We start from the raw sequence: 23,192 nt of genomic DNA on the forward strand, positions 1-23,192 counted from the left end.
TATCCACAGAGACCTGGCAGGCCAGAAAGAGCTGGCATGATATTTTCAGAGCACTAAACGAGAAAAACATGCAGCCAAGAATACTATATCCAGCTAGGCTATCATTGAAAATAGAAGGAGAGATTAAAAGCTTCCAGGACAAACAAAAACTGAAAGAATTTGCAAACACCAAACCAGCTCTACAGGAAATCTTGAAAGGGGTCCTCTAAGCAAAGAGAGAGCCTATAAGTGGTAGATCAGAAAGGAACAGAGACCATATACAGTAACAGTCACCTTACAGGCAATACAATGGCCCTAAATTCATATCTCTCAATAGTTACCCTGAATGTTAATGGGCTAAATGCCCCTGTCAAAAGACACAGGGTATCAGAATGGATAAAAAAACAAAACCCATCTATATGTTGCCTCCAAGAAACTCATTTTAAGCCCGAAGACACCTCCAGATTTAAAGTGAGGGGGTGGAAAAGAATTTACCATGCTAATGGACATCAGAAGAAAGCAGGAGTGGCAATCCTTATATCAGATCAATTAGATTTTAAGCCAAAGACTATAATAAGAGATGAGGAAGGACACTATATCATACTCAAAGGGTCTGTCCAACAAGAAGATTTAACAATTTTAAATATCTATGCCCCCAACGTGGGAGCAGCCAACTATATACACCAATTAATAACAAAATCAAAGAAACACATCAACAATAATACAATAATAGCAGGTGACGTTAACACTCCCCTCACTGAAATGGACAGATCATCCAAGCAAAAGATCAGCATGGAAATAAAGGCCTTAAACGACACACTGGACCAGATGGACATCACAGATATATTCAGAACATTTCATCCCAAAGCAACAGAATACACATTCTTCTCTAGTGCACATGGAACATTCTCCAGAATAGATCACATCCTCGGTCCTAAATCATGACTCAACCGGTATCAAAAGATTGGGATCATTCCCTGCATATTTTCAGACCACAATGCTCTAAAGCTAGAACTCAACCACAAAAGGAAGTTTGAAAAGAACCCAAATACATGGAGACTAAACAGCATCCTTCTAAAGAATGAATGGGTCAACTGGGAAATTAAAGAAGAATTGAAAAAAATCATGGAAACAAATGATAATGAAAATACAACAGTTCAAAATCTGTGGGACACAACAAAGGCAGTCCTGAGAGGAAAATATATAGCGGTACAAGCCTTTCTCAAGAAACAAGAAAGGTCTCAGGTACACAACCTAACCCTACACCTAAAGGAGCTGGAGAAAGAACAAGAAAGATACCCTAAGCCTAGCAGGAGAAGAGAAATCATAAAGATCAGAGCAGAAATCAATGAAATAGAAACCAAAAAAAAATAGAACAAATCAACAAAAGTAGGAGCTGGTTCTTTGAAAGAATTAATAAAATTGATAAACCCCTGGCCCGACTTATCAAAAAGAAAAGAGAAAGGACCCAAATAAATAAAATCATGAATGAAAGAGGAGAGATCACAACTAACACCAAAGAAATACAAACTATTATAAGAACATACTATGAGCAACTCTACGGCAATAAATTTGACAATCTGGAAGAAATGGATGCATTCCTAGAAACATATAAACTACCACAACTGAGCCAGGAAGAAATAGAAAGCCTGAACAGACCCATAACCAGTAAGGAGATTGAAACAGTCATTAAAAATCTCCAAACAAACAAAAGCCCAGGGCCAGACGGCTTCCCGGAGGAATTCTACCAAACATTTAAAGAAGAACTAATTCCTATTCTCCTGAAACTGTTCCAAAAAATAGAAATGGAAGGAAAACTTCCAAACTCATTTTATGAGGCCAGCATCACCTTGATCCCAAAACCAGACAAGGATCCCACCAAAAAAGAGAGCTATAGACCGATATCCTTGATGAACACAGATGCGAAAATACTCAACAAAATACTAGCCAATAGGATTCAACAGTACATTAAAAAGATTATTCACCACGACCAAGTGGGATTTATTCCAGGGCTGCAAGGTTGGTTCAACATCCGCAAATCAGTCAATGTGATACAACACATCAATAAAAGAAAGAACAAGAACCATATGATACTCTCAATAGATGCTGAAAAAGCATTTGACAAAGTACAGCATCCCTTCCTGATCAAAACTCTTCAAAGTATAGGGATAGAGGGCACATACCTCAATATCATCAAAGCCATCTATGAAAAACCCACCGCAAATATCATTCTCAATGGAGAAAAACTGAAAGCTTTTCCGCTAAGGTCAGGAACACGGCAGGGATGTCCATTATCACCACTGCTATTCAACATAGTACTAGAGGTCCTAGCCTCAGCAATCAGACAACAAAAGGAAATTAAAGGCATCCAAATCGGCAAAGAAGAAGTCAAATTATCACTCTTCACAGATGATATGATACTCTATGTGGAAAACCCAAAAGACTCCACTCCAAAACTGCTAGAACTTATACAGGAATTCAGTAAAGTGTCAGGATATAAAATCAATGCACAGAAATCAGTTGCATTTCTCTACACCAACAGCAAGACAGAAGAAAGAGAAATTAAGGAGTCCATCCCATTTACAATTGCACCCAAAACCATAAGATACCTAGGAATAAACCTAACCAAAGAGACACAGAATCTATACTCAGAAAACTATAAAGTACTCATGAAAGAAATTGAGGAAGACACAAAGAAATGGAAAAATGTTCCATGCTCCTGGATTGGAAGAATAAATATTGTGAAAATGTCTATGCTACCTAAAGCAATCTACACATTTAATGCAATTCCTATCAAAGTACCCTCCATCTTTTTCAAAGAAATGGAACAAATAATTCTAAAATTTAAATGGAACCAGAAAAGACCTCGAATAGCCAAAGGGATATTGAAAAAGAAAGCCAACGTTGGTGGCATCACGATTCCGGACTTCAAGCTCTATTACAAAACTGTCATCATCAAGACAGCATGGTACTGGCACAAAAACAGACACATAGATCAATGGAACAGAATAGAGAGCCCAGGAATAGACCCTCAACTCTATGATCAACTAATGTTCGACAAAGCAGGAAAGAATGTCCAATGGAAAAAAGACAGCCTCTTCAATAAATGGTGCTGGGAAAATTGGACAGCCACATGCAGAAAAATGAAACTGGACCATATCCTTACACCACACACAAAAATAGACTCAAAATGGATGAAGGACCTCAATGTGCGAAAGGAATCCATCAAAATCCTTGAGGAGAACACAGGCAGCAACCTCTTCGACCTCAGCCGCAGCAACATCTTCCTAGGAACAACGCCAAAGGCAAGGGAAGCAAGGGCAAAAATGAACTATTGGGATTTCATCAAGATCAAAAGCTTTTGCACAACAAAGGAAACAGTCACAAAATCAAAAGACAACTGACAGAATGGGAGAAGATATTTGCAAACGACATATCAGATAAAGGACTAGTGTCCAGAATCTATAAAGAACTTAGCAAACTCAACACCCAAAGAACAAATAATCCAATCAAGAAATGGGCAGAGGACATGAACAGACATTTCTGCAAAGAAGACATCCAGATGGCCAACAGACACATGAAAAAGTGCTCCATATCACTCGGCATCAGGGAAATACAAATCAAAACCACAATGAGATATCACCTCACACCAGTCAGAATGGCTAAAATCAACAAGTCAGGAAATGACAGATGCTGGCGAGGATGCGGAGAAAGGGGAACCCTCCTACACTGTTGGTGGGAATGCAAGCTGGTGCAGCCACTCTGGAAAACAGCATGGAGGTTCCTCAAAATGTTGAAAATAGAACTGCCCTATGACCCAGCAATTGCACTATTGGGTATTTACCCTAAAGATACAAACGTAGTGATCCAAAGGGGCACGTGCACCCGAATGTTTATAGCAGCAATGTCCACAATAGCCAAACTATGGAAAGAACCTAGATGTCCATCAACAGATGAATGGATCAAGAAGGTGTGGTATATATACACAATGGAATACTATGCAGCCATCAAAAGAAATGAAATCTTGCCATTTGCAACAACATGGATGGAACTAGAGCGTATCATGCTTAGCGAAATAAGTCAAGCAGAGAAAGACAACTATCATATGATCTCCCTGATATGAGGAAGTGGTGATGCAACATGGGGGCTTAAGTGGGTACGAGAAGAATAAATGAAACAAGATGGGATTGGGAGGGAGACAAACCATAAGTGACTCTTAATCTCACAAAACAAACTGAGGGTTGCTGGGGGTTGGGGGTTTGGGAGAAGGGGGTGGGATTATGGACATTGGGGAGGGTATGTGCTTTGGTGAGTGCTGTGAAGTGTGTATACCTGGTGATTCACAGACCTGTACCCCTGGGGATAAAAATATATGTTTATAAAAAATAAAAAATTTTATTAAAAGCCTTGAAAAAAAAAGAAAGAGGCATGCCAAGCCCCAAGTGGTTACTATGAAAGAAGGGAACTGCGAAGCCATCAGGAGACTGCTAAGGGAAGACAGAGATGTGGAAGTGGAGGAGGGGCAGATGATGCAGCCAAAGTAATGATCAGGCACCCTTCCTAAAACCCTTCAAAGATTCAATACCTACTACCAAATCTAGGGTGTCCTGTGTTGACTTAGTAACAAGATTCACTGAGTGCTTACTCTATACCAGGCGCTAAGTGCTTTGTATGAGCTCAGAGTTTTTACAACTTTATTTGGTAAAAAACTGTTCTCCCCTCTTGTGATCAAATGGAAGCACAGAGATGCTGAGTAACTTGCTCAGGGCTATTCCACCAGCTTGTGGTGAGGCCAGGACCTGAATCTGGGCAGTCTGGCTCCAATCTTCAGTTTGGAACCACTCTGCTCTACAGGCGTTACAAAGTGAAGACTAAGAAGTTAAGTGAATAATGGCTTTTGTGTTCAAGTAAGTTATGGGGCTGCTACTCTAGAGGTGAGCATGTTCATCATTTTTCTGGACTTCTTAAAAATTTTAGTATGCGCTTGTATACACCTGTCTGCAACCATGTTCGTGTCCTTTGTCTTCCTAGTTCTTGTCTCGGAAGCCAATCCTTCCACTTTCTTGCATCTTTTTTCAGACTTCTCTCCTCATTATCACCCTCATTTGTTCATCATCATATTTCCCTCTCTACTGAATCATTCTTAGCCGCATCTATAGTAATTCCCATCTATAAAAGACTCTTTCTCACTCCCTTTCACTCTGTTACCCTATTTTTCTGCTCCTGTTTACTTCAGGACTAATACAAAGATTAATCTGGACACTGTGTCTTCCCTTCACCCTTCATTCCGTCTTCAGACCATTCCTGTCTAGTTGCTGGCCTGTCACTCTACTACATTTGGCCGGGACCACACTTCCTGGGCTAGCTTCCCTGCAGCTACTCCCTGTCACCGTCACCTCCACCAAATTTATCCACTACCCACCAGTGGCCAAAAGAACTTTGTTGGAATACAAGCCAATTCATGTCCGTTGATTCAAAGCCTTTGATTGCTTTTCTGTGTCCCTTAAAATAACTCTACCCCAGGGGCGCCTGGGTGGCTCAGTGGGTTGGGCCTCTGCCTTTGGCTCGGGTCGTGTTCTCAGGGTCCTGGGATGGAGCCCCGCATCGGGTTCTCTGCTCAGCGGGGAGCCTGCTTCCCCCTCCCTCTTTCTGCCTGTCTCTGCCTACTTGTGATCTCTGTCAAATAAATAAATAAAGATTTTTTAAAAATAATAACTCTACTTTGGGTGACAAGGCCGTACAGAGTCTGGCCTTATCTGGCTCCTGCCTCTTCTGTCACCCACCATGTCAACAGTGGTGCCAGCACTCGTGCAATCTTCTACAACTCTTTTTCTTCTGCGTACACCTGTCTAGTTGCATGGCGGCCCTGTCTGTCATTCACTCTGTTCAAATTCACCTCCTCAGAGAGGACTTCCAGGCTAATTTATCTAAAATATGCCACTGGGATCACCTTTTTCAGAGCAGTTATCAAAATCTGAATGTATCTTATGTACTCTATTAAACACAATTCAACTGAGTAAATTTAGATCTTAATGGCTTTATTCAATGATTCATAAAAATTGGGCAGTATCCAACCTAAAAGAGAGGATCTCTGAGGAGCTATACAAAACGAAAAACTTAGACAGAGGGAGCAGGAAATTACACTACACAAAAATGCAGGTTGGTTATTGCGAGGTTGCTTTCTTGCAGGGGATCGTTGAGGTCTGTCCAGTAGATAACCTAACTAGTACTGACCAGATTACTGATGGACTGATTTAAGATTCCATTTCTGGAAAAGCCCAAACTATAAGTCCTGGTTCCATGATCATGTGGCTGAGTGTAAGTGACTCCATTTGGGACCTGTTGTCTTCTTTTAATACTTCTTGATGGCCTGTCTTACCCCACTAGAATGTAAGCTCTATGAAAGCCATGACCTAGGTCTTGTTCCCTATCCCCACAATAATGAAAAGCCTTTTGGATTTCTGTAGTGGATATAAATGCAGCGGGGAAATCCTCTCCTAAAGCATGAAGTCTGAGAGGCTATCCCACCCTATGTGACCAGATCCTTGCCTCCTCTAGCCCTGCATCCTCCCCTGCTCCTCTCCTTTCTGTCTCTGTCTGTCTCTCACACTCACCCCTTTTGCTCTGGGTACACACATCAGCATACAGAACAGTGGAGGTGTCCCATCTGTCAGGAGTACTCCCTGCCCTCTGCCCTCTGTCTTAGAGGCACTACTTTTGCATCCTGTGCGCAGACCTCCTTAAAACATGATAGGGGTGAGGTAAAACTATCAAACCAGCATCTTTTCAGTTTGGATGCATAATTAAGAAGACAGTCTCTTAATTAAGATTCCCTGGGATGGAAGCCTGACTCCTTCACTGACTTGTGTATGATTGTGGTCCAGGTCCTTAACCTCTCTGTGCTTCCAAAGCACTCAGCTCTAAAGTACAGAAAACAACACCATCTAATCACATGGGAGATGCTTAGGCCTGTGGGTGCAGCCACAACTCTCTGAGGTTATCCTCATTGTAGACAAGAGGGAACAGAGACCCACAGAGCTTAACTTCCCCAAGGTCTTTCAGCTGCGCAGAACCAGCCCAAGCCCTTTGCTCTATGCAGAAAGCTTTCTGTAGCTGTATCTCTCCTTTCTCACCAACCACCACACGGTTTGGGCACCTCATAGGTCCACCTGTCACAGGGCTTGGTGGAGCATGGAAGTAGTAGCCATGGGCTTGGTAGGAAGGGTATGATTTCTGGCAAAGGTGGGGGCTCTTGGCGGAGACAAGGGTATAAGAGGCAGCAGCGTTGTCTTATCTACCTAGCTGTGGGCTCATGTAAATGAGGAACCGTCCCTTTGTGACAGAACCAGAGGATATTGGGAGAAATATCCAGAGGGCTGGGGCCCTGCATCAAATGTAGGGGAATCTATGAAACATGTTGTTATTACTCCATTTACTGCCCACAGGCCTGGGAACATGGATACATGGACTTCATTCCGAGGCCCTTTTATAGTGTGGCATATACAGCGGTCATGACTGGTCCGTTATTCAACAGCCAAGTAAAACAAGGAGTCTTTCCCTCCCCCCCCCCACACAAACCCTAAAAACTGTACTCTTTTTTAATGGACATTTTTCAGTCTTAAGCCAATTCCTCTTTTTTAGTATGAGACTTATCATTTCCAGTTTTTCCTTTAAAATCAAAGACAAATTTTAAAGCACTTTTGAAGTAATCTAAGAGCAGAATCCTCCATTTTTGCCAATTTTCTGCTATTGCATGGTTGATGTATCCGCAATTTAACAGTTTTTTAGCAACTTGCCCTTGCTCTTTCTAAAGCATTCCAAAAAATCAAGGGTCTTCCAAACATTAATTTCCTGTGTTTTCACATTCATAATTCACCGGTTTACTTAATTTGAAATGTCATTACACTAATAGGTACAACTTGAATCCGCAATTTGGGAATAGGTTGTTGAAATGCACCTCAATTGGGGAAAACCTAAGTGGATTAGAGACAGGGTACTAGGCCAAAGCCCATTGGCTCTGGTACTGAGTGCGCTTTATAGGAAAAAGTCCTTATGTTTTACAGATAGAATGGAAAGTGCTGATTAAACGGAAACTGGAGGACAGAATTTTTACTGAATATTGCTGACTGATTTTCAGAGAAAAATTGCACTTGCAGATCCTAGTTTTGCCAGCAGGTGGCAGATGTGGTTCAGGAGCTGGTTTTGGCCAGGCCTTGGTTGGAAGCTGAGCCTCTGCTACTATGAATGAAAAGCTTTCCTTTTCATCTTGTGAAACCCTTTTTGTCTTTCCTGCTCCTTTGATAGCATGGTGGCATCTTCTTGCTGAGTTAAGGTTGGCAGAATTCCAGGACTGCAGTAAGAGAACCTAGGACCATAAGAATACACTGGTGTTCCCACCTATCTTCTCCTAGTCAAAGTTTCTCCTCTGAGCATGGGACCAGTTCCTATCTTGTTGAAGAATCGGCCGCTTCAATTTCTTTTCTCTTTCTCCTTGAATAGAGGGGAGAGCAATATTTTGCTTCCTGGGGAAGCTGGTCACCCAGATCATCTGCTATAGATTGCCTGAGAGTAGATCTGGGTGTTGCTCTCCACTGACCCCCTCCCTCACAATTCCCCTAGAGAACTCTTGACTGCTGATGCCGCTGGTGGCCTTGGCAGGCATCTGGCTTCCTGGTTGGTAAGACCATGGGTGGTCCAGCAGACGGCCATGGTCAGCCTGCCTCACCACTGTGGGAGTTAGCAGCCAGCTTGGGCCTGTGGGCTTGTACCTCATGGTAGGAAGCCAGCTCTTCTTGGGAGCACCGAGACACTGGCATTTAAACCTCAGTGTGGTAGTTTATACCGAACTCCAGTTGGATGGGTGGTTGGTCCTGAGGGACTTTTCCAGAGATAGTGATTAGAAATTGGGGCACTTTGGTGCTCAGGATAGCAAGGGGTGGTATGTAAGGACACTGAGCAGGAGCACTGATACCAGTGCTCTCCACTCAGAGGCAACTTCTTTGTTGCTCCTTAAGTCCCATCCCTAAGAGCTCTGACCCAGGCCTCCACATGTGTAGTGGTGGCCAGCCGCACGCTTTCTTGAAAGCTTTGCCCTGATGGAGCTTTGAAGTCTGAGGATGAACTGGAGAAGGATGGTAAAATGGGCACGGAAGGGAAAGGGACTAGCACTAGGTCGAGGGGAATCTGCAGGGAAACAGAGCACATAGCCTGAGGCACACTTGGAAGACCAAGGATGGGCACTTCCCATCACTGTGGCTCTCTTTTCCTTTAAACACAGGCCCTATGCCACCCCCCCACACACACACATACACACATACCCTGGGTGTAGAAGTGCGGTGTAGAGTGCCCATGCTAAGCTCTGACTCATAGGCTCTGGCCCTGGAGATCTGGGGCCAAGCAAAGGCAAGCAAGTTATGGTGGAAGGCTTGAGAGGAATTCTAGGACAAATGCCAGCTGCAGAGGCCCTGGTGGCTCAGAGGGGGAAGGAAGGACTGAGGAAAATCGTCTGGCGTTGGCATACAGAGAACATGGAGCAAAACACAGATTTGCATAAATCCAGCTTTGGTGACTGTGACAACACTGAGTGTTCCTCAGGGAGGTTCATAACCCACTTCTGAACCCCAGGCCATTCCACCCATCTGACACCTTGGGGACTTTCAAATCTGCGAACAATTTGGTAACCTTCATTCTACATGACCATAAAGGAGGAGTCAGGAATCTAGACATCATGCTATGTCAGCAAATTTAATAAAGAATGCAAAAAAAGTAACCCAGTGGGCTACTCAGATCCCAGGAGTCATCTGTTTTAACCGTCACGGGACTGTCCCCTCTGACAGCTGCCAGGCCCTGCATGGTCAGAGCAGCATCCAGATCTCACATGGCGCTTGGGCTGCTCCCAAGAGTCCCTCCTGGGGGTGTCGGGACCCCTCCCTCCGGCTAGCTCCAGAGCTCCTGGCACCACAGAAGCCCAGGTCCACGCTGCAGGGCCTTGTGTCTCCTCATGAGGTGGACGGCCATCTCTGCTCAGAGGCGGGCGAGCACGGTTGTTCATGGGAGTTCTTTCCACTCCTTCACTTTGGGGCTTTGTCACCTCTTGCTCCTACAGTCAGGCTTCCGAGGGTTGAAAAAAACTCTTCCATTTCCTTCTGCAGCAGCTGGTTCCTCTTCTCTGCATCTTCCCGCGCCCGCTCTGAGTTCCTCAGCTTTATTTCCAGCATTGTGTACTTTTTCTTTTCCTGGTCTAGTTCTTCTTCTAGCCGTGACATTCGTTTCCTCAGGTTGGCACTACCTTCTTCAAGTCTTTAAAAATCAAGAAGAAAGACACTGTTTTAGCTTTTGGCCAGCTGGGTTTCAGCAAACTCATGCCTGCGTGCACGCCTTCCAAAGGAGCTGGACATACGGCTCACGGAGGGGAAGGACGCGTGCAGGCTCAGACCTGGCTCTGGGACAGGCCTCACAGGCCTCTCAGGTCCTCACCAGACCTGGGCACTCATCCCCAGGGCACCTCCCCTTGGCCTGTGATCCAGAAATGCCAGGGGCCTCCCTGAGTCCTCACTAAAATATAGAGTACTGAGGAAGGGACCGCTGGCTGGCAGAAAACAGGCCTGGTTCCCAAATGGAGAGGGAAGTAAGAAACTGTCCCCTTGCCTTTGTTCGTCTGTGAGGCCCCTCATACTCCAGCCTCCCTCTGGCTACCCCACCTCCCACAACTCCCCAGACCCCAGCCAGACGCTACACGACTTGGGGAAACCCCATTTGTGTTGTCACCTGCACTACTCCTTGTCGTCCATGCCCCAGCTCAAACATGTCACCCTCCATGATACTTCTCTGGATCCCCCCTAGCCCCAGACAGGCTTCTCTGGATGTTGACGCCACACTCTACGAAGGCTGGCACATCCATTTTCTCAACCAGATGACTACTTCCTAGAAGGCCTCTGGGGTATGCTGAGCCCAGCCCCTGGGAACCAACACGCTGGAGTCTGAGCCCCAGCCTGGCTGTTTATGAAGCAACACAAACGGCTCTGAGTCCTGGTATCCTTTCTGAAAAAAAATCCCCCAAGAGCTACAGCTACAATGGACAAAGAAGACCAAGAAGACCACAGTGCACCACCTGTCACGTGGCATACTGGAGTAAGTATCCATTCCCCATCCCCAGGATGAGGCCCAGGCCTCCACCCTGTCACTGAACACTAAGCATGAAGGAGGCAGGAAAGCTGCCTGCGCCTCAGCCCTCCATCTGGGGAGCACGAGACATGCTGTGACACAGAAGAACCGCCAAGGTGAGTGGCAGCAGGGACCCCACAGACACCAACCCCCTTGCTTCTCCTCGGGCTCCAGCCCCCTCTTTGCTCCTCCTTCTCTGTCCTGGCCCTCTCAAGCTCAGGCCTGGGCCTCCTGTCTTCCTCTCTATGGTTCTTTGTGTGACATCATCCAATCTCCAGACCCAAAGCATCATCTCCGCACTGACGACCTCTCAGCCTCTATCTCCCTAAACTCCACTCAGAAACTCCATAAGCATTGCACCTTAACAGGCCCACAGATGGCTCCTGACCCTGCCTCTCCAAACCACTGCAGCAGCCCTGGTGTCCCACTCAGTGAACACCATCTTCCAATTATTTCAAAACAAAAAGTTCTCTTAAGTCGGTTTTCTTTCACCCCCATGTCTGGCCAATTAGCAACACCCTCCAAATATGTTCTGAATCTGGCTTTTCTCTCTACCTTGACTGCTGCCTTTGATGTCGATGCTACTCACATGTCTAGCCCGGAGCTCCACACTCTGCCCTCCACCCCCCTTTCTCCCATTCCCCTCATCCCCACTTTCTTCCACGTGCCCCTCTCACCACAGCCCCTGGGCTTCTGCCCCAGCCTTCCAACCCTCTCCCCACCATGGTCCCCTTCCCTTCACCCTGCTTTGTTCTCCTTTATTGAACCTTCTCACATACAACAGATTTTTAAAATCTGTCCCGTTTCTGGTCTCTCTCCGCCTCCAACCCCCAAACACCACCAAATAAGAATGAGAGTAGAAGTTTTGATCAGCTCTGGTCTTGGCTGTGTCCCCAGCATCTCATATAGTGTCTGCACATCATAGACACTCAGTGCATTCTCTTTTGGGAATACAGGAATTGGCACAGGGGAGGGGTTCTGAGTCCTGGGAGGCAGGGCAGAAAGCTGGTTTCCCCCAACCCCCCAGACCAGACCCAGTACTGACTGACTGCTGTGTGCAGCTATATTCCCCAAAGACCCACTGGATGGGGCTTCATTCTTTCTTGTGCTCCTATAGACCCTTCTCTCCTTAGACCACCCTGTCAGTGAGGGGACTCTAGGGGCTACCACTGCAGTCCCTTTCTTTCTGTGAGTTTTGTCTTACCTCCAGCCCCCCAAGCAAGAGGGAGTGTGAGCAGTGAAAGTTTCCCGAGCACTCTGGATGCACCGGGCCCTGCGCTCGGCACTGCCACCCACTGTGGCACTCAATCCTCAGGACAGATGGGTGCGGTCCCCCGAGCCCAGAGATCCTGCCCACACAGACATTCGACCAGTACACACTGGAATCAGAGAGCCTGCCTGGGATGCTTAGCCAGTGCACAGGGGGCAGGGACTCAACCCCAGGCAGTCTTATCCAGAGGCCCCCATGGAACAACACTGCATTTCCCCCCGAGAGACCAAGCTTCTGAGAAGATGAGAGAACTAGAAGCTCAAGTTGGCTCCACAAACAGCTAAAGAAGTGAGAAGCTGGTTCTGACCTCTTCTGAGGCTGTGTGAGGACAGCCTTCGCCTGGTAATACCTCCCACATATTCTGTAGTTTTTGTCTGTGAGCTCATCTTCAGCTGTAATCATCTTTCTCTGTATCTGCAGGGTATTCCACTGTTCCTCTGGCTGGTAAATTCCAACCCAGTGCTCATATTTGAGGGGTTTTCCCCCCTGTTGTGTACCTCACAGTTTTATTCATGCTGCGTCCTTTCTTCTCCTTGCTCAGTCCAATTCTATTGGTCGTTCAACTCCTGGCTTAGACATCGCCTGCCATGACCCTCCCTGACCTCCTGCAGAGCAAAAGGGCCAAACACTGCCCCTCCAGCTCCCTGTAGAAATCCCAGTCTCCGAGTAAGAAACACCTCCACTATCTCTGATGAGGAAAGGAAGATGTCAGAGCCCACAAACACCTTCTGCTAGTGGGTGGGGCCTGATATATAGGTCAGACAGCTGGGGCCAGGCGCTGAGAAGCCTGAGAAGCTGGTAGAAGCACTGTAAACTGGCCATTCAGGCGCTGTTGGTGACCTTGGTTGGAGAACCTGGTGCCTCAGAGCTGGAAAACACCCTCCTCCCAGGGAGGCTGGAAGGATCAAACCAGGACCATCTGTGAGCAAAAAGGATATGGCACAAGGCATCCTCCTGTGACCAGGGAAGGCAGGAGGGCAGGGCTCAGCACAGCCAGCTCCCTCCTCCTGGGAAACAGGATTACAATCCTGGAAGAAGTCCTTGCTCCCTTATCAGGCCCAACCATGGTCCACCAGCCAGGCTGGCCTGGGGTCTGCACTGCACATGGGCACTTCCTCAGGTTCCTGCATACCTCATGGAGCCTGTCTCCTTCCTGAGGGCCACACAGGGACCTCCATGCTGAGCCCCTCCATTAAAGATGCTCAGAGCAGCGCAGGCTGGGATTCTCACTCACTTACTCAGCAGGCATTTATGGAGCTCTGACAGCATGCCAGGCCCTGTAGCTCCCGAGCTTTTCCAGACAGAGGACCCCCACCCCTCCATTCCCAGCCCTGTTCTGGGGGCATTGTCCCAGAAAAGTGGCTTCCTGGGACTGGCTACTCTGAGCCTGGCCTCAGAGAGGCTTTCTATCAGAGCCAGAGGTCATGACCAGAGGCAGACTACCAGGGCCAGCGCCCCATGAGCTGCTGGCCACAAAGGCTCTGCCCCGCCCCAGGGGTGCCAGCCTCGCACTTGCCCCGTGGCTGCAGCCCTTTACCTTTTTATACTGGTCTCGTACTCAGTCCTCTGCCGGCACAGCTCTGCCCTGAGCTCCGTGACCAGGCCCTGGAGAGCCTCGGAGCAGCGGGCATAGTCCTGGGTGGGGCTGCCTGGGTCGCTGGGCTCACTGCTGCTGATGCAGGTGCCCACCTCGTCCAGGCCACGGCCCAGGTCTGGGGATCTGCGTTCCTCGCTGCTACTGGGGAAAGGGGAAGGCTCAAGGGCCCCCTCGGTGTGCAGGGAGCTGCAGGCGGACGAGTCGCTGGCCCGGCAGGCTGTGCAGCTGCTGACTGAGTCCCTGGCCGATGCCTCACAAGAGGAGGCCCCCGACCACACTGTGCTGGCCACACTGGGGGTGCTGGGGAAGAGGCCGCTGGGTGGGGGCACATTGTCATAAGTGGAAAGTCTCTGCGAAGAGCCTGAGTCCTTGAGCCGTTCTCCCGAGGAGGCCCGGCGGTGGCCACGCAGGGAGGACAGTCCGTTCATGAGCCAGTTCCCTCCAGAGGAGATGATGGGCACCTCCAGGGATGAGCTTCCCGCCTTTGGGCTCCCCGAACGGGATCCTGACTGCCAGAAGGAAGACTTCCAGTTGGGCAGAGTCTGCACTTTCTTCCCAGGGCTGGGGGCAGCAGGGCCACCTCGGGTACCCAGGCCCGTGGGGGAGGTTCTAGACAGCGCTGCCACAGTGGCCCCATCCAGAGACGAGGTCCTGTGTGATGGCAGGCCAGGGCTGCTAGGGCTGCTGGGGCTGCTGGGTTCCGGCTGGCCGTCCCTCGGGCCCTCCTCAGAGCCCCATCCCACGGTGCACGGTGGGCCCCCACGCGGGGAGGTCGGCCCTTCCTCGGCCCTCGCAGTGAAGAGTTGGCTGTGTTTGCGGATCAGGACAGTCATCAGGTGCTGGACCAGAGAAGTGCCTGCCAGGAAGACCAAGTGAGAAAGCCTGGCTGTGAATGTCTCCAATCCAGGCTCTCTAGACCAGACCCAACCCAGGGTGGCCGCAGTCTGGAACCAGGCTGCACCTCAGGGGAGAACTTAGCAAGAGCTTGACATCTGCCTCCAAAGGAAAGGACAGTCACCACACCCTCCAAATCTAGTGCAGACAAAAAAATCCCACATCCCCTTCCTTGGACACAGAAGGGGCACTGTGCCTGCAGCCTGCTGCATCCCACTGGGTGTGGGGAAGGTGCAGACACTATGCCCACAGGGGACGCAGAGCGAGCCAGTGGCAGTCTGGCCCTGGAAACTGGGACCTAGACGTCCCAGCCTTCTCAGCTGCCCCACGTCACTTCCCTGTACTGCCAAAGGGGGCTGTGTGTGACTGTCCACACAGTGGGCGGCACAAGGGTCTGGGTCAGGGACAGAGATGGTCTACAGGTGCAAGTGGACACACACACACACACACACACAGTCCCACGTACATGTGTTGACAACACACGAATGTACGCAGTCCCCAACATGTACAACCCACTCTGCCCTGACCCTATTCTCTCTCATATGTACACACACACACACAATACCTCTTCTCCAGGCCGCGGTCCCCTGAGATGCAGCCTGTGATGCCTGTGGTTCCTGCCCGAGGGTGTTGGGGGTCAGTCATAGGGTGGGGGGCAATACAATGGGAGCATAGTACCTATCCGCTTGCCTTTTTCCCTCCTGCTACCCTCCACCAAAGACCAGAGCCTGGGAAGTTTTCCAGGGGATAAGGAAGGAGGGCTGGCTGGGTGGACCCTCCCACTGGAGGTAACTAAAGAATCCTGGAAAAAATAAGGAATCTTTAGCCAGAAAACTGGGTGAAGCAGGAACTCAGTGTTTGCTGTTGGGCGTTTGTTCAACCTGGCAGGCTGAGAACCTGGGGGGCGTGGGATGAGACCGAGCTAGGCAGGCCAAGGGGGGCATCTGAAGGAGAGTGCCACCCCGAGAGCCACACCCCAGGCGGACACAGAGCTCCATAGCCCACCCCCACACTCCTCTCTCCCAGGTCACGCTCAGCAAGGAGTGGCAACTCCGGCCTCAGCTCGCCTGGCGGCAGCTCCAGCTACCTCCATGCTGTGTGAGTGCCTGCCAGCCTCTGCATACCTCAGCTGGCGCTGGCTGCGGGGCTCCCATCCGTGGGCAGCAGGACTCCCTGACTAACTGCGCCAGGACAGTCTTCCACAGGCCCTCTGAGTGCGGGCTCTAGCTTCTGGGCCAGCCTGGACCTGTGGCCTTTGATAAACCTGGCTGACAGAATCACCTTACCTCTCCTGACCTCACTCAGTTTCCCCATCTGCGAAGTGGGTGTAATAACTGCATCATGAGCCCGTGAAACTGACAGTGAGGTGATGCAGAAAAGGCCCTCCTACAGGCTCTCGCCTATCGCACGCAGCCGCTCCTGCTGTTTATAATCATTATTTATACATCAGGGTACAGCTCTGACATCCAGGAGACTGTGACAACTACTTAACATTTACTTAAGGAAAGCAAAAACACCAGTGTGTGTATTCAAGGGCAAGGGCACTGACCTCTTCCATCCCCCAGCCTCTCCCACCATTCTAATTGCTCTCAGTGACCCCATCTACAGGGCAAAGTTCCTTTTCATGCTGGACCCCATGGGGTCGGTAGGGGGGAAAGGGGAGTCCCCTGGAACAGAGCCCCTTCCCACCGGCCTGGCCCTTGGCCGGACTGATGCAGGGTGATGCTTCTGAGGACCCTTCCAGGACCAAGAGGAGGCCAGACTGGGCAGCACCCAGCACCGCCATGTACCCCTCCACCATTACCTTCCATGATGGTTACTGGGTCTTCTATCTGTGGCCGAAGTATGTTGGGTCCAAAAACGGTTGCTAGGTTCTGGACACTCATCTTGTTGACATTTGAGTGAGACTGGACTTCATCCAGAAACCTGTACAGTAAGGAAGAAGCAGCTGGAGGAAAAGCAAAAGCTGAAGCCAGATCTGCTGCAAGCTGCCTGGCCTTCATGCCCAGCCATGTCCACATGTGTCTACGGCTGCTGGGCATACCCAGCTGCCCATAGCAAACTCTGAAGAGGGCAGAGCTAACCCCTCTGAGGGCTAGGAGATGGCCATCAGAAGCAGAGGCCAGTGGGACAAGGACCTATTGTCAGTGAGGCAGCAGGACACACAGCTCTCTCACCTGCAGTGGGGGCAGATGCCCAAGAAGGCCAAGATGCCTCAGACGTGGGGCAAGGTGAGGGCTACACAGCAGGCCTTCTCCTGGACGTTCCAGGAACCTGGGTCGAGGCCACTGTGCTCAGGACACAGACCCCTGGGGGATGGGACAGCGAGAGGCACCCAAAGAAGGCTGAAGGGACACACGGTATGTCCCTTCTCTTCAGGAATATACACTAGGGGATATAACACTGCCTGCTCCCATGGGTACCATAAGTCCCAGGAGTGCAGGGGCTGTGTTCTTTCATGCTCTTCGCTGGCTCCATCAACACAGGGAGAGGAGTGTCGGGTGGGAGAATGGCGGAGAATCCCTCTGGGAAGGGAAGCTCCCGCCCCTAGTCACTTACTTGCAGATATATCTGAGCAGGTTGTAATTGGCCAGGGGAAGGCTGCTCACTTGCTTAGCCAACTCCAGTGTCCCCTTGGGATTGAAAGAGAAACACAGCATTTCAAAGGCCAGCAGTGAGACTCCAGGCCCTTCTGCTGGAGGGAGGACTGGAAGCAGGACAGGAATCTGAGTCCAGACCTCCAGCCAAGGCCCCTGCCGCCAGGCCCCAGGTGGCCAGAAGGTGCCACCACCTCCACCTCCCTCTGAGGAGTGGCGACACCAGCCTCAGAAAAGCAGATTTACTTTTGGGAAACTGATGTGAAGGGTGTGCCTCTGCAGGGTCAAGGAGGAATGTCAGGGCCACAGCTCAGCACACTTACAGAGGCACAAATATTTGCCAGGTAAAGACCCCTCATCTCCCACCAGGCCGAAGGTCGGCAAAGAGTCCTTCTCCAGCCAAAGCTGGCTTAGGGCTGCAGGCAGGCACCTACAGGAGAGGGTGAGGGTAGGCGTGGGAGCCCTCTGTCCTGGAAGCAGCCTCAAATTCTTTTGGGAGGAGGCAGGATATAAATAGATGAAAAGTCTGGTGGTTTCTGAACCCTGTGGCTTGCCTGGATAGCTTGAGGTTGAGCTGGGTAGTTTAGCAGGAGTCCCTACTATGTGGGGGCCCACACCTGGGCCCCAGGCCCCCAACCATGACTGGAACTTGGCCTGCTTTAGGAGGTAGCTGCTCCTCCCGGGGACTGAGGCCTGCACACAGAGCGGACCATACACAGACAGGGGACGTTCCAGGCACCCACCCATATACAGAGCAGGTTGCTCCAGGCCCCCTTCAGAGCAGGAAGGTCAAGGCCTCCCATCTTACAGAGCAGGCTATAGGCAGGATCTATGGGCCATGAAATTAACTAAACGTCTGTACCCTGCTCCATACACCCACCTCCCAGTGGGCCCGCTTCCCAGGATGGGTCCCCAGGAGCCACTAACCTCCCCCTCGTCCTTGGTGAGCAGCTGGGCACAGCTGAGGAAGTCCTCATACCTGGCGAAGGGGACCACAGGCTCAGGGAGCTCCCGCAGGTAGAGCTTCAACAGAGAGGCCACCGTGTGCACGTCTGTTGTGCTGTGGGCAGGGGGATGTGCATGAGGCCTGGGACACCAGGGAACCCCAGAAGTGGCCAGCACCTTGTACCCCTCCCCCAGGAGCAGCCTCCGCACTCGTCTCCACATGCGTGCTCAATGTGTCCAGTTAGCCTGGGAGCTGGATGAGTGAAGGGACCATGGGGGTGGTTGCCCCGGTGCAGGACAACATGAGAAGAGCTCTGCTCCCAGCAGGGGTGGATGATGGGGAGACTGAGCTTGCTCCCCCCACCCCCAGAATGGCTCACCAATGGCAGGCGTGGGGCCAAGTCAAAGGAACCTGCCATGCTGGCCTGCTGAGCTCCTGGAAAGAGCAGGCATCACTGGGCACTGGCCGCTGGGGACCAAGAAGGTCAGAGGTCAGGCCCCTTCCCTCAGCCTCCGGGTTCCTACTTACATTATAGACGCCCGGGCTTCTATGTTCATCACACTATTTCTAGTGCCCCAGTGCCCTGCATGTCCCCTTGGAGGCCTCAGTCTCCTGTACCCCAGCTTGGAGCTGCCCAGGCTGGTTTGCCCCCAGTGGAGGGCAGCAACCCTGGGCCTCCTGGCCTCTGGGTCCAGATCCTGGACTGCGGTCTTGGCCCCTCCTCTCAGCTCACCTTCCTGGATCAGCCTGGGCCCGGGTATTTCATCTGCTTTCCTACGGCCCTGGATCTAGACCCTGAGACTGCATCTCCCTCACAGCAGGTGCTCAGGAAAGGTGAGCCTGGGGCCAGGAGAACGTGGCCCTGCTGTCCACAGCTGGTCTCATTGAGTTAAGCCCTAGGGTCTCTTCTGGCTACAGCATTTGGGATTCTGTGGATCAATACACCATATATACTTCAGACTACATACCTAGGGCCCCTCCCTGCCTCAGGTCTGGTGGCTCTCAGTCTGGCCTGGCCACATGGCCCCTGGCTCTGCTCCTTCTAACCTCCTCCAGCCAGCCATGCTGCTGCCCATGCCCTCCACTGCCTTCCCCCAGGCCTCCTCACCTCCTTCACCAACACCCCCCCACTTCCTGGGTACTCGCAGCCCCTGGGGGTGCCCAGGCTTGAACCCAGTCTCCATCCCCCACCCACCACTGGAACACTGTGGGTTCGGTGCTGGCCACTGCCGGAGCTAGAGCCCTAGGAGGCTGGAGGAAGGGGCAGGAAGCAGGGGGGATCTGCAGGCTTGTGCCCAGGGAAGACGTGGGCAGTGAGAGAAGTATGGCCTAGGCCCTACTGATAGGTCTCCCTTTGGCAGGGAGGTGAGAGTTTTTCTGTCCTGGGCAAGTTGACTCAGAGCAGCCCTCCCACCATTCCATTCTGCCAGCCTCACTGGCTGGAGCACCACCGTGGCTCCTCGAGGCCCTCAGCTTTTGGTGCTCCTGGCCTCTAGCCTGTGCAGCAACCCCAGTTCATAGCACCCTGGCCCACAGGTCCCTGAAGCCAGTCATGTCCAGATCCTCTGCCCCACCCTGGTTTAGGGAGCCTAGCCCGGCACCCTGACTGCCTTGCCTTCTTTCCTCCCTGCCTAGAAACCCACTTCCTCCACTTCTCCTTCCTCCCCTACTCACTGCAGAGCCTCTCCCTTTAAATCGTGGTTGAAGGCTTTCTTGGTGGTACTTGACCCCTACGCCCACCCCCTCCCCTCCTATACACACTTATCCTGAATCCAGGCACCCTACCCTAGCACCTAAGGAAAACGTTCTGCAGCCCACAGCTCTGTGATGCCCATGAGCTTATAAGCCCCTCTAGGGCAGGTGCCGTCACCTGTCCCGCTCCTTCCCCCGGGACCAGGCTCAATGCGTGTGGTGAAAGGAGACAGGATGCACAGGCAAGGAGGGCAGCCCAGGGGCCCAAATGAGCTTCTGCCCTTACTGTAGGTGTGACTCGGAGAGAGGTGGCTAACCTGAGAGTCCCAGTTTCTCTGCCTGCAAGGTAACGCTTCCATTACTCGATAGCTCTTCTTTCCTAAGGGTGGACCTCCCCTGGGAATGGGATCAGTCTCAGACTCCACATCTACCGACAGACCCTCCAAGCTACCGTGATGGGTCCTGGCAGAAGCTGGAGGCACAAGGGTGCTCTGCACCAAAAGAAAAGCTGGGAAGTCTGGGGCTGCCAGCAGGAGCCCCTGGGTTTATCCTGGGGGCAGAGGGGGGCCTTGACTGTGAGGGCAGATCTGAGAAGAAAGGGTAGCTCCATGGAGGCCAAGGTGGGCTTGATGCAGAAGAACTTCCTAGGAAGCCCGCTTTAATGGGCAAGGTCCCGTCAGGGAGAAGAGGCCCAAAGTAGCCCCACCTCCAGGGTCATGGTCCTTGGGCTCTTCAGTGAAGTGGACTCTACCCACACAGTGCAGCCCTGGACCCAGGAAGCGCACAATAGTTTAGGACGGGCACTGGGCCAGGACAGGTGGAGGAGACTGGGGAGTTGCTGCTCCATGCTGCCACTGAAAGTGCCCAGGGATGGGTCACCCCAAGGAGGCAGAGCCAAGAGGGAGGCCCTGCAGGAGGCCAAGAGTCCCAAAGGTTTATAAACATCCCCTGGGGTAACAGCCTATGTGAACATGGGTGCGCCTTGCCAGTGACAGGGTCCAGCCCTGAGACGAGGCCCCGGGCTGCTGCCAAGATTCCATGTCCCGTGCTCTGACCATGGTGACTAGGGGCAGGGGGAGCTGACTGAGCACGTGTGCTGCTGTGGGGAGCCATGCCACCCACCATCCTGCTGCCAGGCTTCCTGGATGCCAGCCCACCTCTGCTGCCTGGAGATTGTGTCCTGGGACGAGTCCCCACAGCGGGGGATGGATGGGGATCCCGTCTCTGCCGCTCTCCCCTGGGAGCTCACCTGTCAAACAGTGGCTTCTCCCCACAGTCGAAGGAATCCTGCAGGTCCCTCACCAGGTTGGCCTGGCCGGGCATGCGGAATAGGCCCTCTTCGGTGAGCCCGCGCTCCCGGATGAAGTCCACGCACTGCTCCACCAGCAGGGGGGCCAGACGGGGGCCATACTTCCGCTCGTGGTGGACGGTGTCCTCCAGGCGCTGCCCAAAGATCCCTGGGCACAGAGGGGAGCTGGTCAGGCCCTCAGTGAGCCAGCTCAGCAGTGGGGGGAAGGGCACCTGGGATAATGGGGGACAGAGGGCGTGGTCAGGGCCCAAAGTGGCTCTTTCCCGAGGGAGCGAATCAGAGTCTGGGAGGGCACACACCAGGCAGCTGGACCCTGGGCCACCTGTGACAGGGAACCCGGGGCCTGTCTTGTGTTACAGAATTTAAGTCTGAGGAACTTTTACATGGCCATGAGGAAATAGGAATTATGCGTTTTATTGATTGGTTTGTGTATGCAACACTAACCTCCAAAGAGGAGTGGCTTACATTTAAAAACCCAGGACCATGTCCCCCAAAGGATGCACCCTAGAATGTTCTTAGCAGCACTCTTTGCAATCCCTCCAAATGGGGAACCAGCTGGTAATGCTCATCAGCAGTAGAATGAGCGGGTGTGCCACGGTCTACTCCTACTGTGCAGAACCAGACAGTGATAAGAACAGATGGCGGCGCGCAGCTCTCACAACCAGACAGATGACACGCCGATGGGAAAACATGGCTCAGCACCCTGGATCGTTAGAACAATGCAGGTCAAGCCACGGTGAGGCACTACCCTGCACCCCATTAGGATGGCTGCTATCTGGGGCGCCTGGGTGGCTCAGTGGGTTAAATCCACCGCTTTCGGCTCAGGTCATGATCCCAGGGTCCTGGGATCGAGCCCCGCATTGGGCTCTCTGCTCAGCAGGGAGCCTCCTTCCTTCTCTCTCTCTGCCTGCTTTCTCTGCCTACTTGTGATCTCTGTCAAATAAACAAATAAAAAAAATCTTAAAAAAGGATGGCTGCTATCAAAAAAAGCAAAATCAGCAAGTATTGGTGAGGATGTGGAAAGACTGGGAACCCTTGTGTGGTGTTGAAGGGAATGAAAATGGTGCAGTCACTATGGAAAATAGGCAGATGCCTTCAAAAATGTAAAACAGAATTACCCTACGACCCAGCAATTCCACGTCCTGGTACAGAACCAAAGGAACACAACGCAAAGACTTGAACAGATGTTCGTACGCCCATGTTCACAGTATATTATGGATTATATTGAAAAGATAGGGACCACCTGGCTGGCTCAGTTGGTAGGACATGTGACTCCTTATCCCAGGGTCATGAGTTCAAAGCCCTATGCTGGGCATAGGACTTGCTTTAAAAAAGCAAAGCAAAACAAAACAAAAACCAAAGACAGAAACTGAGATACCCAAGTATCCATCAGCAGATACATGGATAAACAAAACGTGGTATATACGTGCAATGGAATATTCTTCAGCCTTATAAACAAAAAGGAAACGGACACTACACTGGATAAACCTCAAAGACATTGTGACAGTGAAATAAGCCGGCCACAAAAACACAAATACTATATGATTTTACTTATGTGAGGTACTTAGAATAACAAATTCCTAAAGACAGGAAGGAGAATGGTGGTTGCCAGGGGCTGGAGGATGGGGCCGGAGTTTCAGTTTTACAAGATGAAGGAATTCTGGAGCTGGATGGTGGGACAGCGAATGTACTTCATGCCACTGAGCTGTACACTTAAAAATGGCTAAGATGGTCAACATTATCTT

At 51.0% G+C, this 23,192-nt stretch overlaps 1 protein-coding gene across 8 annotated transcripts in view; it reads right to left on the minus strand.

The window, feature by feature from the left end:
• Window positions 1-9,696: 9,696 nt before the first annotated feature.
• ARHGAP22 (Rho GTPase activating protein 22) overlaps window positions 9,697-23,192 on the minus strand; it is a 165,042-nt gene continuing 151,546 nt past the window's right edge. For 6 of the 8 annotated variants that reach the window (XM_059397985.1, XM_059397983.1, XM_059397984.1 and 3 more), the window contains 6 exons: window positions 21,388-21,595; window positions 18,428-18,560; window positions 17,463-17,536; window positions 16,708-16,829; window positions 13,950-14,865; window positions 9,697-10,278 (listed from right to left, as the gene is read on the minus strand). In XM_059397985.1, coding sequence (XP_059253968.1) covers window positions 10,050-10,278; window positions 13,950-14,865; window positions 16,708-16,829; window positions 17,463-17,536; window positions 18,428-18,560; window positions 21,388-21,595 — 1,682 coding nt within the window. In that variant the 3' untranslated portion in view covers window positions 9,697-10,049. Of the gene's footprint in view, window positions 10,279-13,949; window positions 14,866-16,707; window positions 16,830-17,462; window positions 17,537-18,427; window positions 18,561-21,387; window positions 21,660-23,192 lie in introns of all 8 variants that reach the window. The other 2 variants (XM_059397986.1, XM_059397987.1) reach the window with 2 other exon arrangements.

This window comes from Mustela nigripes, chromosome 4 (assembly GCF_022355385.1).
Source record: "Mustela nigripes isolate SB6536 chromosome 4, MUSNIG.SB6536, whole genome shotgun sequence".
Taxonomy (NCBI): Eukaryota; Metazoa; Chordata; class Mammalia; order Carnivora; family Mustelidae; genus Mustela; species Mustela nigripes.